Source organism: Gavialis gangeticus, unplaced genomic scaffold, assembly GCF_001723915.1.
Source record: "Gavialis gangeticus isolate Ggan-Ray unplaced genomic scaffold, GavGan_comp1, whole genome shotgun sequence".
Lineage (NCBI taxonomy): Eukaryota > Metazoa > Chordata > Crocodylia > Gavialidae > Gavialis > Gavialis gangeticus.
In genome coordinates, this window is record NW_017729034.1 from 85,788,645 (window position 1) to 85,804,721 (window position 16,077).

Consider the following 16,077-nt stretch of genomic DNA (forward strand, 5'->3'; position numbering starts at 1 on the left):
TTCGCATTCCTTAGTTAGGGTTGGTCCTGTTTTGAGCAGGGGGTTGGACTAGATGGCCTCCTGAGTCCCTTCCAAACATAATTTTTTTATGATTCTGTGATTAATGAATTTCATAGATTCATAGATTGTTAGGGGCTGGAAGGGACCTTGCAGATCATTAGGTCCAGCCACCCCACTCCAGGCAAGAAGACAGCTGGGGTTAGGTGACCCCAGTGAGATAACTGTCCAGTCTCCTCTTGAAAACCTCTAGTGTAGGTGACTGCACCACCTCTGGAGGGAGTTTATTCCACAGTCTGGACACAGTCAGTGTGAGAATGCACGAGAATTATATAATTGTAGTAGCTTTCAGAGACATCCTCATTAAGCACCTGTCCCATCACCCCAGAGCACATGTAAAAATGCCCACTGTGCCCAGCAGTGATACCCTCAACTGCACTATACTTCAGGAAGCAGTGTAGTATCAGTATTATGATATGGGTACCTTCTGTCATGCAACAATGCTAATGAACCTGACCAGAGCACCTCACAAATTTGGATTTGCAGCTTCTGACTTATAAAGCAGCCATGAATAACAGCTTGGCTTCACTGCAGACCTCATGATAACTTTACCAAGTAGGCATGGCTTAATTTATACTGAAAGCAGCCAGTCTCAACAACCTATTTGTAGGGAGAGAAAAATGTAATGGTTGAAATAATTTTACACTTATCTATGACATTTTCTCCCTTATCTGTGACATTTTCTCTTTCCCTTTTTTTCAGTCTATATATAAGGATCTATTAATCTGCAGAACAACCACTTCAGGGTTGGAAGACAGAAACTCTTGACCAGCTCAAAGCAATTGTACATGATAAGTTCAGAGAGGCAAAAGTGAAGTTTTGCTCACCAAATAGTAACCCAGTCCAAATCTGATTACCTCATGACATACAGTGGCAACTGTCAAAGAGAAGGAAAGTTCATATTAAAAATAAAGCCAAGCAGCTCATTTTCTAAAGCGAGAGATTATGAGACTAAAATAACTTTACCAGTTCTTTAATTTTCAAATCTCTCATGTAATGATGCTCTTGTTGAGACTAGTGGGATAAATATATGGAAGTATTTAGAAAACAGTTACTAAACTGTTTATCAGCATCTGTGGCTGTATTTTTCACTGAACATCCTCCTGCCCACCCCCCAACCCCTGATTAAGTAAAGAGAAAATCAAGCTAAAAAGAAAACACGGGAACCACATAGTAACATTGTCGTAATTAGATATTTTAAATAAATTGGTTATACAAACAAATCAACTCTGCTTCATTGTACAGTGCATGATATCTATAACAAATATCTTCCTGATAAAAGAACAGTTAAGCCCAATTAAGCAATACCTGAACTGGATTCTAAGGCCACGTACAAACGTTAGGTTTCTACCAAAAGAATCACCAGGAACATGCAGGTATTCATTCAATTTCACCCAGGGGAAATGTGCCTCCTGCAGGAGAATTATCTTTCAGATTTAACACATGGAAGATTTCCCTCGCGAGAGAAACTGTTACACATGCTCCCCTGCCAGTCTTGGTCTGGGAGAGAAGGGGAGCAGCAGGCTCCCCTCTTCTCCAGACTGGGAAATTTCCATCATTAGAAATGAATGCTGGTTCATGGCCTAAAGCTCTACAAGTATCACTGATAAGTAGAGATGGTGCAGGAGACTCACAGGCAAATTCTGGTCTTGTCAAAATGAATGGTAAAAATAATGGAGATGGTCTCAAGGACCCAATTCACAAGTGTCACCTGGGCCATGTAATGGTAGGTGCCACCTGTCATTCTGGTCCTTTTTTGTGTTTCTGCTTTTCACCCAGTCACAATAAATAGAAATAGCGTGAGATTCAATGATTTAAAAAAAAAAAACACTGAACAATTAACTAAATGTCAGAACATTTCATTATAGTACTCAGGAGCCCTAGTTGTGGGCCAGAACACTGTGCTACAAACACAGGACAAAAAGATGGTCCTTGCTACAAACAGCTTGTCATCTAGGTAAAAGACAGAAGAGATCAGCAGAGCAGGGAATAAAGGGAATGATAAAACACCATTAGTCAGCATAATAGGCAGTGGTCTCAGCACACTAGCAACCTAACCATTGCAAATGTTTTTGTAAGCAGCTTGGCAAGATTTTAAGATGGGTTTTAAAGGAGAGTAAAGAAGTGATTTATGGATGTTTATTGGGAATTTCTCCCAATTACAGGGACAGCAGGAAAAAAAGCACAAAGGAACTTGTTTGAAATTTTAACAAGGTGGTGATGAAGGCTGGTATTATGAGCTGACTGACAGTTGAAGTCAACTTTTCAATACTAAATGAGAGGTGAAAGTAGGAAAGGGACTATGAAGACCTTGAGAGGAAGCAATGTAGCTTATATTTTATGTGATAGAGAAAGGGTAGCTAGAGAAGAAATGCAAAGAGAGGCTGTGATATTTTTAAAATGCTGCACTAGAAAAATGTTTTCAGCAGCTTTCTGGATGGATATTAGGGGATAAATTTTCATTTGTCAAAACCAAGAATGTCGTGTAATAGTAATCTAGATGTGAGATGATGACAGCTTGAACAAGAGTTTGCTGGACTGATAGAATGGGAAGGCCGTATTTCAAGGCAGTACCTGGGAAAATTTAAACATAGCTTGGATACAAGGACCTAGCTAGACATCTGAGCCAAAGACAACTGTAGGTTATGAGCCTATAACAGCAGTGTGGAATTACATGGATTCTAGAAGATCCAGAACTTATTGTAGACAGTGCCTTAAGTTCCTGGCAGAATACATTGTAAAAACATATATTGGCATTGTCATAATTTTGTTAATAAATAAAACGTGGACAGGCATTTGAGGCACTAAAAATTTCAGTTAAATTTGTAGCACTAAAAAATACAACATGACAAGTGTATGCAAGAGGTCAAGTGCCTGGTTGTCCGTGGTGCTGTAAAGCACGGCTAGAGTATGTACTGGTAAGGCTCTAGAGCTAGGGATGCAGAGTGCTGAAATCCCAACGTGCTTTGCAGGGGTCCCCATGTCCTGATGTTTCCAAGGACAGTTGAGAATGCCAGAGCTCCATTGGTCATTTTTCTACTCCCAAATCCCTGCAGCCTCCTGAATGGATCCAGGCCTCCTCCAGCTCATGACCCAGCAGTACCAGCAAGTCATGAGGGCTGTATACTTGCCCGGAGAGAATCAAGGCCTGCTGCTACTACTTTGGCAAGCTTGTTCAGGTCCTGCACAGGCTAGTGTGCAGTGCCATGCACAGTCATACAGGTATGACTGAGGCCCTTACTACGCACATCCTCAAGCTCTATTCCCTGTTCCTGGCAACAAGCAACATGGCTGACATTAATAATGCCATACTCGACACCATGCTCACCACGGTGCTTTGGGCCCACTTACAGACCATGTACTGGCACTTTAGGGTGTATGAAGTGAGCACTGAGTGAATCATCCTGGGATGATGAGCAGTGGCAACAGGAGTTCAAAATATGCCTGAGCATCTTGGAAATGCCTACTGAGCTGGCTCCCACCCACATGTAACAGGGCATTGGCAAAAGGACATCCATGACCATGGAGAAGCTCGTTGCCTTTGCCACTTGGAAGCTCACAACCCCTCTGGTCTGTTGCCAGCCAGTTTGGCCTATGCAAATCCACAGCAGATGAGGTAGCGCAGGAGGTATCCAGGTCTCTCCAGGGGGCACTATCACTGTGCTTGACCTGCCTCACCAAACTGCTGGGGGACAGAGCTGCTGACCTGGCTGAGGCTTCACTGTCAAAGCACTCTGGGCTCATGCTGTGAAGCACATATGCACCTGGCTGAGACATCCGTGACAGCCTTTGGTAAGCAATGCCCCATGGGGCTCTAACATAGTCTTAGCCTCAGGAGAGGCATTTAGTCCCTTCTCCCCAGCCATGGCCTTTAACCATTACAGTGGCCTCAAATCATGCCCAGCCAATTTGAGTACCCATGCACGGAATCAACTGCTCACAGCTTCTTGCTCTGTGCCCTCGCTGAGGTTTTAGGTAGGGCCAGAGAGGCTGAAGTTACCTGTAATGCATGACCAGAAGTTTTGCAGGATGGATTCATGCTGTGTTTTTTAAATGATGGCAGAGGTCTGGTTCTGAATGAAGCTGCTAGTTTGATTCAGTTTGGAGAATGAGCAAAACAATCACCCAAGTCCACTCAAATTGGGCAGCCCTCTGGGAGTGCCTGGGAATCTGCTTCCATGATAAGGAAGAAGTCTATCTTGCTCATAAATAGAGACAGCAGCAAGTAGCAATCTGGCATGGTGATGTGTGCCCTTGGCTCTGCCTCCCTGGGGCAGTAGATTTTGGTGTCAGTCACAAACACCCTGGAGCTGAGCGGAGTGGGGAGGACAAGACACAAAGCCCTCTATGTAACAGGGCCCCCTAACTCCTGTTACTGGAGAGACAGAAGAAGCAGAGCTAAGTGACTACAAAAAGTGCAGAGCACAGCCTGCGGGAAGGCAGACTGCAAAGCAGTAAGCCTGCTGATGAGGCCAGTGATAAACCCATGTGTCTGGTGGAGAGAACCAGAAGGGTGGAGTTCAGGGCTGTATAAGCTAATTCTGGCCCAGATACTTGGAGGAGAAAGAGCTCTACAGAAAGTCTCACATAGAAATAACTTATATTTCTTATATTGTTTATGTCAGACGAAAGGCAAGAAGGGGGAAAATGGAGGCCACTAGGGGTGCTGTCAATCATCTGGTTTGCAGTGGGCTGTAGCATTGCAAAGCCAGTGCAGGTGTTTAAAGGAGGCACTGTGCATTTAGTTCACTGGACTCAGGTGGAAACTGTAGGCCCAAGGGAGACTCACTAAGAAATCATCTCGCTGCCAAGAGGTAGCATTTGTCCATGTTGCTTCCCCTCTGACCTGCTTGAGCGGCTGTATATTCACTTTTAGCAAGTACATATTTTGCACTCCAAGCGTAATGTCAGTCCATGGTCTCGATGCCACTTAGAATACAGAGGGGATTCATAAAGATGTCTTTCAGCCACTGTTTTGCTCTTCCACTTGTGGGACAATCCAGGAACTGCTCTAGGCCTACTGGACCGGGGGGCCTGAGCTACCACTTTTAGTTTATATCAGCTGCCAATGACATTAAGGGCTTATGATTGTGGCAGGTCACAAGGATGTAAGGAAGCCCTGACTATGTCACTTCTCTAGGCTATTTGCCTTATAGTATAAATGGTAGGGTGTAGCAGTCCCTGTAATGAGCCTTTGTCACTCGAGCATTCCCCTGAAATTAATAAGAGTTCTACTGTGGCTGATTTTGCCAGCTTTAGGACAGGTATCCATGTAGGGAACAATACCAAGATTTCTTAATATACCTGAGAATTGGGCTCAGACTTGACCTACTGACAATACGGAAACCTGTACCTTATTTTGATTTTTTCTGGGAGTCTGTGGGCACAGCTGTTGGTTTGGTTTCGTATTGATATTTTGTATAAAACTAAATAAATTTAATCTGTAGGTTTAGAAAGGAAGGGCCTTAAAATCTGAGCTTCCCATTTCTCTTCTTCTTTCCTCTGCTTAGTCATCTGAAGAATATAGAGTATGCAGAACAGGCAGTAGAACTAAGACTAGTGACAAATTAAATGAGTTTTCTGTGGTATAAATGTTAGTTTCCTTGGGCTACAGTGTTAAAGCTTGATTATGTTTAGCGAGCACTGGGTGACCTGTGTTACACCCATCAACATCCTGCACCAGTGAGGGAAGGCAGAGCTATCACTGTCTATTCTAGGACATGTTATACTGATCACTTTAGCAGTCTCATTAAGGCTGAACCAAATGAACTGTGTCTAGCCAAACAAGCTGTGGTGACACGAATAGAAATTGCTATCATAACTTGAGCTGACAATCCTCAAGGTACGGTTGGTTGCTGTCTAATAAATATGCCCCAACGTGGGTCTGTTCATCTGTTATTTATAAACCTGGGAGATAGCCCCCTGCTGCAATTACCGTATTTTGGAATTGTGGTCTTTATCTTCATATTCAGCTAATTCTTGAGCTCTGTTGTACGTTTAGCTGAAGCCTCATGTGTTTCTGTCACTACAGGAATGCATTTAAAAATATCTTTTCTTCCCCACTGCCATTGCATCTGTAAAGTGCTGCTGTCTAGAAGAACTTGTTCCAGGTAATGAATGATCTGGCTAATTCAAGTGGTCTCCACCCAGGACTCTTAAGTGGTCTTGGCCCTACATAGCTAAGGGATCCCCTTTTTCCATTGTGTCCCATGGCAATCCCTAACATCAGCCAAAAGCATCCTGCTCCAACTACTATCTGCATGCCACATTCATTTGACAAAAACTTGGGAGGTTAGTCTCAGTAGTTGCTGCTCAGCTCTGGAGCTCCCTCCTCTGTGTGATTGATCAGAGCCCAAGCCTGGGCATCATCCAGAAGAGTTGCAGGACCTTTTTATTTAGGTGAGTCCTCAGCAAGCAGGGTTATGTATTGTGTCATAGTTCGGGGAGTTTGTTCTATTACGTATTTTATTTTATCTGTCTTTATAATCTTATCTTTTTTGCATAAGGTGCCCTCAGTCAGCCTTTTTTGACTCAGGCTGGCTTCTTTATAAATATGCAAGGAGTATAATCCCAGAGATACTGAATTCTGTGTTCTAGTAATCTTGTAAGAGTAGTTAGAAGGATTTGAGTCATTAGAGTGTGGCATAAACTCATACCAGGATGGCCGAGTGGTTAAGGCGTTGGACTTAAGATCCAATGGATGGATGTCTGCGTGGGTTCAAACCCCACTCCTGGTAGTTGCTTTTTTGCCTGACTAATCTGGGTTTGTTTTATGTCCACGTCACAAAACACTTAGACACAGGAGCAGAGGTGGATGTTGTTTTCCTGGATTTTAGGAAGGCCTTCAATACAGTATCTCATCCCAGTCTCATAAATAAATTAAGAGGCTGTGACTTCGATGTTTACATGGTCCGGTGGTTGGCAAATTGGCTTGGGGGGTTGCACCCAGAGAGTGGTAGTAGATGGGTCGGTATTGACCTGGAAGGTTGTGAGTAGTGGGGTCCCTCAGGGTTTGGTCTTTGGACCTGTACTCTTCAATATCTTCATCAGTGACTTGGATGTGGGTGTGAAGTGTACTCTGTCCAAGTTTGCGGATGATACTAAATTGTGGGGTGAAGTGCACACTTCAGAGGGTAGGGAAGAATTGCAGGCAGACCTGGATGGGTTGGAAAAGCAGGCAGAACACAAAAGGATGCAGTACAACGAGGACAAGTGCAAAGTGCTGCACCTAGGGCATAAAAGTATTCAGCACACATACTGGCTAGGAAATGACCCTGTCAGCAGCACAAGCAGAAAGGCATCTCGGAGTCATAGTGGACTCCAACATGAACATGAGTTGTCAGCGTGACAAAATCATCAGCAAAACTAACTGCGCTTTACTGTGCATTAGCAGATGCATGACAAATAGATCCAAGGAGGTGATACTTCCCCTCTATGTGCCATTGGTCAGACTGCAGTTGGAGTACTGCATCCAGTTTTGGGCACCATACTTTAAGAAGGATGTGGATAGCTTTGAAAGGGTCCAGAGGAGGGCCACTCATATGGTTAAGGGTTCACAGGCCAAGCCCTATGAGGAGAGACTGAGGGACCTGGACCTCTTCAGCCTCTTCAAGAGAAGGCTGAGAGGTGATCTTGTGGCCGCTTACAAATTCATTAGGGGGGTGCAGCAAGATATCGGAGATGCTCGGTTCACCAGGGCACCTCTTGGGGTAACAAGGAACAATGGTCACAAACTGACAGAGAATAGATTTAGGCTAGACATCAGGAAAAAGTTCTTTACGGTAAGGGTGGCCAAAATTTGGACTGGGCTTCCAAGGGAGATGGTTCTCTCCCCTACCTTGGGGGTCTTTAAGAGAAGGCTGGATAGGCATCTAGCTGAGGTCATCTGACCCCAGCACTCTTTCCTGCCTAGGCAGGGGGTCAGACTCGATGATCTGTTGAGGTCCCTTCTGACCCTAGCATCTATGAACCTATCAAGTACTGGTTGGCAGATCTTTATCTCTGCTAGCGAGCACTTCTCCCTGAGATAGCCACAATGAATGTGATGAGGTTATCCATATGAAAATTTAGTTGTACTACTCATGTGAGCATGAATGTGCGTATCAGAAGAAGCAAGGGCTCCACAGCCTGTATGCAAATTATTAAAATTCAGAAAATCTGTGACTTATTTCATATTTGAAGGGTTTACTCTCACTGTCACTGGCATGATGCTGGCCTAATCTCTGATTCACAAATTTATATATGCCACAGTTTGCATATTTTACATATGTGGTTATTGTGATTACAGATGCAAAATTGATAGTTCAGTGTGTACAAGACTAGTTATATGCACAGTTAATTGTTTGCACTTACACAGGCATGGTGAAAATGTGAATAAAATCATGTTACTTGGATGTGAAATTTAGAAATCCCTTTCTCAGAATAAAGCACTTGCTATTTCAGTTTGTTTATGTGCCAAAGACTGCCAAGGCATTTAGCAGTTTTCATGATAATTAGTTGCGGGCAAACCCCAAAAGGTTTGAAGGTTTGATTTGGGTAATCCTCCAAAATGTGGATGTTCGTCCAAATTCTCCAAACCTCTCGTGTTTTCTTGCAATATTTCTGCTTTTTCTAGTTTCCAAGGAAGCCAAATATGCTTCATCCCTCATTGTCTGGAGTTCAGAGTCTCAAATGCAGACTTTTATGAACACCACAAGAGGTTTCATTTGGTTTAAACTGGTGCCTGATTTGTTTTGCTCACTTCAAAAGTATCTGTAAAGTAGCAAGTGTTCCATAGCTTGTGGTTTATTTCTATAGCTTTCCACAGTTGTCTCCCTTTCAGTCTCACAAAGGTTGTGTGAGTCTTCTGGGTTTTGTGGTGGGTTTTATGTACTTGTTAGCTTCCACTGTAGGAGCTGATGACTGGTACCTTTGCTATTAATTATGGTATGATTTTGTTAGGCTGCCATCAACACAAGCCAAGCAAATCTGGCTCTGGTGTTTGGTTTATAATCTGGTTTTCAGAATACATCATTACTGCTTATGCCATAAAGAAATTAGAAGCTTTTTAGTGTATGACATACGAGTTTGTTAACAATCTGTTTCGTATGATAATTCTAGTTGGATCTTGAGCCACTTAATTTGACAGAAAATTGCGTTTTGTATGAGAATGAGGGTGTGGTTTTTGCTGAAAGACTTTAATGACCTGCACTCCAATGTTTTCTCCGTGCTAGAATTCTGCCAAACATCTGGCTGGGAAGTTGCCCTCGGCAGGTGGAGCATGTGACTATCAAGCTAAAACATGAACTGGGTGTTACAGCTGTAATGAATTTCCAGACTGAATGGGATATCAACCAGAATTCATGGGGCTGCAACCGCTATCCAGAACCCATGAGTCCAGAAATCCTCATGAAACTGTATAAGGAGGAAGGGCTCGCATATGTCTGGATGCCAACTCCAGACATGAGTACAGAAGGTAATGCTCAAAGCGGTATTGCAAAGTATTAGCAAAGCTTTTCAATAAAATGTTTTCTTTGATGTGGTTTTTATGAATAGTTTTTAATTAGTATCCTAGCAGTAGTAATGGTAATTTTGTTGTGATTTATATTTTGTCACATGCAGAGAGATCCTCTGAGCTACTATTGATGGTATCTTTTTGTATGGGTGTCCATTTTAAACCCAGCAAAAACTGGTAACTGCTTTGAAACTTTTCTTTCAGCTTTAGTTCAGTCTCTATCATGAAAACATGCACATCACATTTGTGGTTGCTGGCTTACGCAGCTGGACGCTGAAATTGCTGCACCTGCTGAGAGGCAATGCTAGATATCCTGTTCTGGCACTCTCTGTCTCTTTTCAGCTGTCTGCCAGTTCATTACTTCCTTGGACTGTCAAGTATAATAGTTTTGAATTTATTTAGGATAAATAGAAGACACCAAAGTATAACACAAATTAGGGTTTGTATTTGCCCACTTAGAATCCTGGGTTCACCAGTGAAAATAGATGACTAGATACATTTTATTTCTAACGAAAAGGCTGGAAAACTGCAGGGCTTCCTTACATCAGTGGTATTCCAATATATGTAGGGCATTTTTATACAGTGAAATGTTGCAGCCGCAAGTAGAGAACTGTAATTTTGGTTAGATACCTTTCCTGATGATAAAACTTTGAAACTGGCATATGAATTGACCTGTTTTTTGCTCAGATGTTCCATAGGTTAAATAGGCTTTGCTGTAGCCTGACTTAAAAGGGTAACAGGGACTGGGAACTCTAGAGATATGGTACACTTCACCCTCAAGGTGAAAAGATTGTTCACCGTCACTTGATGGACAACTAAAGGAATAGTGGCCCTCAAAACAGAGCCTTGGAACATGGTAGTAGCATATAAAAGTAGTTGGAGAAAATGGGTCATGGCAACCTCATGATTCTAAAAATGCTAATTACCTACCTAGGACCTCCTCCCATGCCAATTTAAGGCAGTAAGAGGTTTGCTGTTTATTTTAGTAAGGCATGATCAAGCCATAACATATATGCATAGTGCAAGATGTCTGATTATGTCATTTTGTCTCTGTTCAAAATTATGCATGGTATAGAGGGCAGGGCTTGGTACTGAATGTTCCAGTGTACAACATTTTTGTAGAGAGGTTTTTAGTGACGATTTAATGTCTAGCAGCTGCTAATCTGCAGATTTCTAAAAGAAAAAAAAATGCCACAGAGGCATGTATAAGGATGCTCTTTTTAATGTATTTTGCACAAAATACCAAATATATTTTCAGTACTTTAGTTTTAAACTGAAAATGCAAATGGCTCTTCCCAGTCACTTGCAAGACTACAGTTATATTTTAGTGATAGCTGATTTTTGGAGGAAGCACTACGTTCCCATTAAAGGCAGTAGTTCATCTATGACTGTACTGATAACAACATCTATAGGGGATCTCTTGGCAGTGAATTAATTTACTATGTTATCAGCTGTGTATTACCATATGTGTTATCCAAGATGACCATATCAGAACAGAAATCAAATTAATACTTATTTTCCTTTTATAGTTCTGGGATCAGTGAATGTTAAATTGTCTGTATTATTTTTGTTAAACATATGTATGCTTCTGCTAGCAAAATATTATTATTGTTATTATTATTATTGTCTTTGTTCTGTGAATGAAATAAGCAATTAAAGGGAATATGAGTGGCTTCAGAGACATGATATATCAAAAGCATTTAACTTCTGGCTCCCTAGCTTTAATAACAAAACAAGATGTCATACAGAATACAATGGCTGCATCATCTCTGTCCATATTGGATAACATATAGCCTGCCATGTGCATTTTAGGATAGATCATAGTCTGTTTTCCAAGAAGGTAAGAGGGCCAGCTTTAAATGAACTTCATATTACCTGGACCTCTAACTTAAGAGTAAGCAGATGGTTAGAGAGGAAGGGCATTTGGGAACATTGACATGAATACCAGTTAATTGATGATTATTGATAGTAATTGTTACTAATTTCACATCTAGGCCAACATTTCCAAAATTGTTCTGTGATTTTTGTCTGAACAACCAGTAGGAGGGCCCAGTTTTTAGAAAAAGCATAGCACATACCTAATATTAAGCATCTGTAATGTGTCTCAGTGTAGATGCTTCAGATTATTCTCTTGAAAATGTTGGCCCTTGGCTGTCTAGAAAGGTGTTTGCTATCTGGCAGTCCATAACATCTACATATTTCATTATATTTCCCTACCAAAGAAAAAAAAAGGAAACAAGCTTTACTAGATGTCTCTTTGCCTGCCAGTCTAATTTCACATAAAACAGGCTGTTGAGACATACTTTTAACAGCAGTTCTAACTTTCTTGAATGCATATGAACTGTACCTTGTTTTTTAATCTTAGGAAGAATTCAGATGTTGCCTCAGGCTGTCTGCCTTCTGCATGGGCTGCTAGAGAATGGACACATTGTCTACGTTCATTGCAATGCCGGCGTTGGCAGGTCCACAGCTGCAATCTGTGGTTGGTTAAAGTATGTGATGGGATGGAACCTGAGAAAGGTGCAGTACTTTGTGGCCTCTAGAAGACCAGCTGTCTACATAGATGAGGAAGCTCTGGTTCGTGCTGAAGATGATTTCTATCAGAAATTTGGACCTCTTCGTTCTTCATGCAAACCTTAGTGGTAGAACAGCAGATAGGGGTGAGGAGGAAAGAGAAGTAGTATTGCCAACCCCAAACATTGAAAATTCACGAGCTGCAAAATTAGAAACTTGTCTTCAAGAACATGACATTTATAAAGAAATAAAGATATCCAATAGAAGGCAAATACAGAGACACCCTAGATTTTTTTTAAGCTTTTATGTGTTTTTCAGGGTTTCTCTGAGACAATGGGAGCTGAAAGCTCAGATTCTGAGATTCTGGTTCAAGAGTTGGAGCCATAAGAAAAACACCAAATATCGAAAGACTCGTGATAGAATTGTAGGAGTTGGCAGCACAACAATAAGGAGAAGGGCAGGGGTTCCTAGAGGTGCTAGATAAATAAAAGGGGACTGTGTGATTTTGAGATCTTTGGGTTGGTAGTTAGGAGGTTTGAGCCATTTCAGTTACAGCATGCTTTAGTGGTGTGTTTACCAAGGACTTTATAATGAAACAGTATTTTTAACAAAGTGCAAAAGAAAATGAATTTATTTAATTTGGTTTCTATAACAAACAGGAAGCTAAACACAATTCACTTTGAGAGAAAAAATAGTTTTTTCTCTCTTTAGGTTTATAGTCAATATGATTTACTAAACTTTACAGCTGCACTTTATTGTGACATATATGTTTTGGTGTTCAGCAAAAGAAAAGAAGAAAAACTCACCTATACAGACTTATTGTACTGCAAGAGAGAGCTACTATTTATTAGGTTATCCTAGACTGTGAGTTCTCTAGGTCAGGAACTCATTTTGTCCTCACTGTCTGTGCCATATCTAACACACCAGGGCCCTGATCTTTTAGAACTTACTAATGGGTTAAGTTAAAGTGATAGAAGTTGATCTGGTGAGGCTCTCTGCAGTCTGTGCTGCCATGATAACAGCCAGAGAGAGTTTCCCGGATGTAGTAGCCATTCTCATTGTCCTGGCTGGCCTGGTCTGGATGTTCTGCAACAGCAAGAGCATCTTGTCTGTGTGGGAGACAGGACTTCCCATTGCTGTTCAGACACTGCTGGTTTTGGTAAACTAGAAGTGGCCTTAATAGACTTCAGAGCACAAACCAGCCCATCTCAGACAAAAATAGGTACAGATGCTCATGGCCTTGACCAAAGGGATTGGAGAATTTCCTCTGCTGAGAATCTGAAGTGGATAGGAGCAGGGAGTAGAAGGGAAGCAGCCCAAGTTCCTCATTAAAGATGCACAGTGATTAAAGAAAGTAATTTTGTAGGCCAATGATTCAGTTAATTTTTTTCTCTTTTTTGTAGCCAAATTATTTGCCCATGTGAAGATTTATTTGGTGCCAGTGTAGTTTGTTTTAGCCAATGCATGTGTCCTTAATGATAAGAATATGGTAACCTTTGGGGACTTATTGTTGCTATTGCCATTATTATATTCTCTAAATTGTTCATGGAGAATGGCCAGCATAGCCTGTTCCCTTTACTTTCTACCCAAACACTCCCAAGTGTGAAAATGCTAGTGAAAAGTATTTAAAATAAGTGTTCAAACATCATTTTATTTTTTATTTCTGGTCTGAAATAATAATCAGCATCTGTTTAAAAAGTAAATGAAACTAGAATAATTGTCAAATAAAACCCAATTCCAGGTCTATCACTGTGTGTTGTCTCATGTTTTGTTTTGGGTTTTTTGCTCCATATTACCTTAGAATCATAGAAGAGTAGGGCTTCAAGGGGCCTCCACTGGCTTTCTAGTGCAGCCCCATGCTGAAGGCAAGCTCATCCCTTTCCAAACCATCCCATACACATCCTTTTCCAACATGTTATTCAAACTAAATAATCAACCCTGTTGCACAGTTACAAGGTCCTAATCTTCCACAAGTAAAACAGGACAACAGTGGTTGGTGTCCTGTGGCTGCAAGGGAAAAGCTGCAAGTGTTTTGGTTTGTTAACATCATTCAAAAGTTAACTATACTGCAAAGACCAGGTCTGGTTTTTGTTTCTAGTTTCCAGAAATTTGTGAACTAGAGGAAGTATGTTGATAATTCCTATCTGGGCCATTATACTTTGAAGATCCTTCATCCTTCTTTAATCCGTTGTAAGGGTATACAGCAGGGGTGGGCAAAATACAGCCTGCGGGCCAGATCTGGCACACCAAGCCATTCTATCCAACCCACAAGGCCCCCAAACATTCAGAAAATTAATATTTATCTGCCCCTGGCTGCCTGTCAGAGATGACAGGAGGCAGGGATAGTAGGGACCAGGGGAAGCCATGGCAGGACCCAGCAGCAGCAAGGCCTGCCCACCCCCTGCAACCAGAAGCCCCTGCCTAACAGACACTTCTGGCCTGGGACTGTGAGCCTGTTTGTGCCTGCCTGCAGTGGAGCAGAAAATTCAGGTAAGAATGGTGGGGGAAAGGGGGCGGGGAGGCATGGGAGGACCATGGGTGATTGCCCTAGTCCTCGGGGCCAGGCCAGCTCCAGCTGAGTCCTGCAGTCATGGCCATGCAGCCAGGAGCCACGTGGTGCAGGAGCGGCCAATGGGCAGGCAGAGAAGTGGGGAAAGTGGCGGTGGGGGATTGGGGGGAGTGGAAGAGATTAGGTGTCTGGGGCCTGCGCAGGTGTCCTGGGGCCAGTGCTGGTGGGCCCCAGACAGGGCGGCAGGAATGCAGGGCATGGGCTAGCAGGGTTCTATGGAAGTGGCCCTCCACGCAAAATGCTTGCCTGCCCCTGGTATACAGTGTAACCTTCAGTATCCTAGGGTGCATCTACATGAGACACTTTACTGCACAGTAGACTAATCTAATGCACAGTAAAGTGTTACCATCTAAACGTGCATGACAATTACTTTGCAGTAGATTAGTCTAATGCACCATTTCCTAGTACCTGTAGATACAGGTACTAGAAATCTGTGCATTAAACTAATGTGCCAAAGTGCATGTGTAGATGCTGAGGAGGAGCAAATTGCTGGGTGCCTATCAGCCTGGGGCCACAGGGGGCAGGGAGATCTGTCCCAGCTTGGCAGGATGGTGTGTGCCAGCCACATGGAGATCGGGACCCATCCCAATTTCCACAGGGCAGGGAGAGTTGTCCCAGTTGTCAGGCAGCTGCCTCCCAGCCCTGTGGAGGTTGGGACCCATCCTGATATCCACAGGCCAGGTAGGCAGCTGCCTGGTAGCCAGGACAGCTCTTTCCTGCCTCATGGACATCAGGACCAGCACCCATGCCCCCTGCCAGGTTGGGTCTGGCACCCAAGGGAGCCTGGAGCTCCCCTTGGCTGCTGCAGGAGATTGGAGCAGGACAGGAGCAGCCCTGGATTGAAATTGTGTTGGGAGCAAATTTGCTCCTGATGGGCACACGTTCAGATGCATGTGGGGGTGCAAAAAATTCTACACAGAAAATTCAGGCACATTAATTGCACATGGAGACATGCCCCCAGAGAACTAATTCTAGTTTGGTCCCAGGACTTTTGACCCCATAAGCTTTTAAAACAAGAAGTATTCCAGAGGGCTGAGTAAAACTAATATTTTCACCGTTTATGCTGTAATTGCTGCAAGCTAAAGCCAACACATTTTATATTTCAGGGTTTCCACTGTATGATGTATCCAATTATACTCCAGTACACAGTTAAGTAGGGTCATTGTGGTATTGGTGTGTGCTTCATCAAGAATTTCCTAATTTTGGAGCCAGGATGCTGCTTTAAATGGAGCAGTGGTCTAACATATGGCAGATCCCAGATGGATTTATGTTCCATCCCTTGTGTGACAAAAACATAAATGATACTGAATTTGAAGGATGTCATCTGCAAATAGCAAGTGAACTGTAGTGCTACACACAAGTTTGCTTCTAGATGGTATAGTGTTTATTTGTAAATATCAGTGTATTTTTAAATAGAAAACCCTCAAATTTTACAGCAATAAAG

The 16,077-nt window shown here is 42.5% G+C and overlaps 1 protein-coding gene and 1 non-coding gene across 2 annotated transcripts in view; both read left to right on the forward strand.

Moving 5' to 3' along the window:
* Positions 1-13,810, forward strand: part of EPM2A (EPM2A, laforin glucan phosphatase) — an 84,874-nt gene extending 71,064 nt beyond the window's left edge. Inside the window, exons 3-4 of the mRNA XM_019527487.1 lie at positions 9,270-9,511; positions 11,916-13,810. Of these exons, the coding sequence (XP_019383032.1) occupies positions 9,270-9,511; positions 11,916-12,190 (517 nt within the window). The 3' untranslated portion in view covers positions 12,191-13,810. The remainder of the gene's footprint in view (positions 1-9,269; positions 9,512-11,915) is intronic.
* On the forward strand, positions 6,712-6,794 carry TRNAL-UAA. Its single transcript has one exon. It is a non-coding gene; the product is annotated as a tRNA-Leu (tRNA).
* Positions 13,811-16,077: the final 2,267 nt, after the last annotated feature.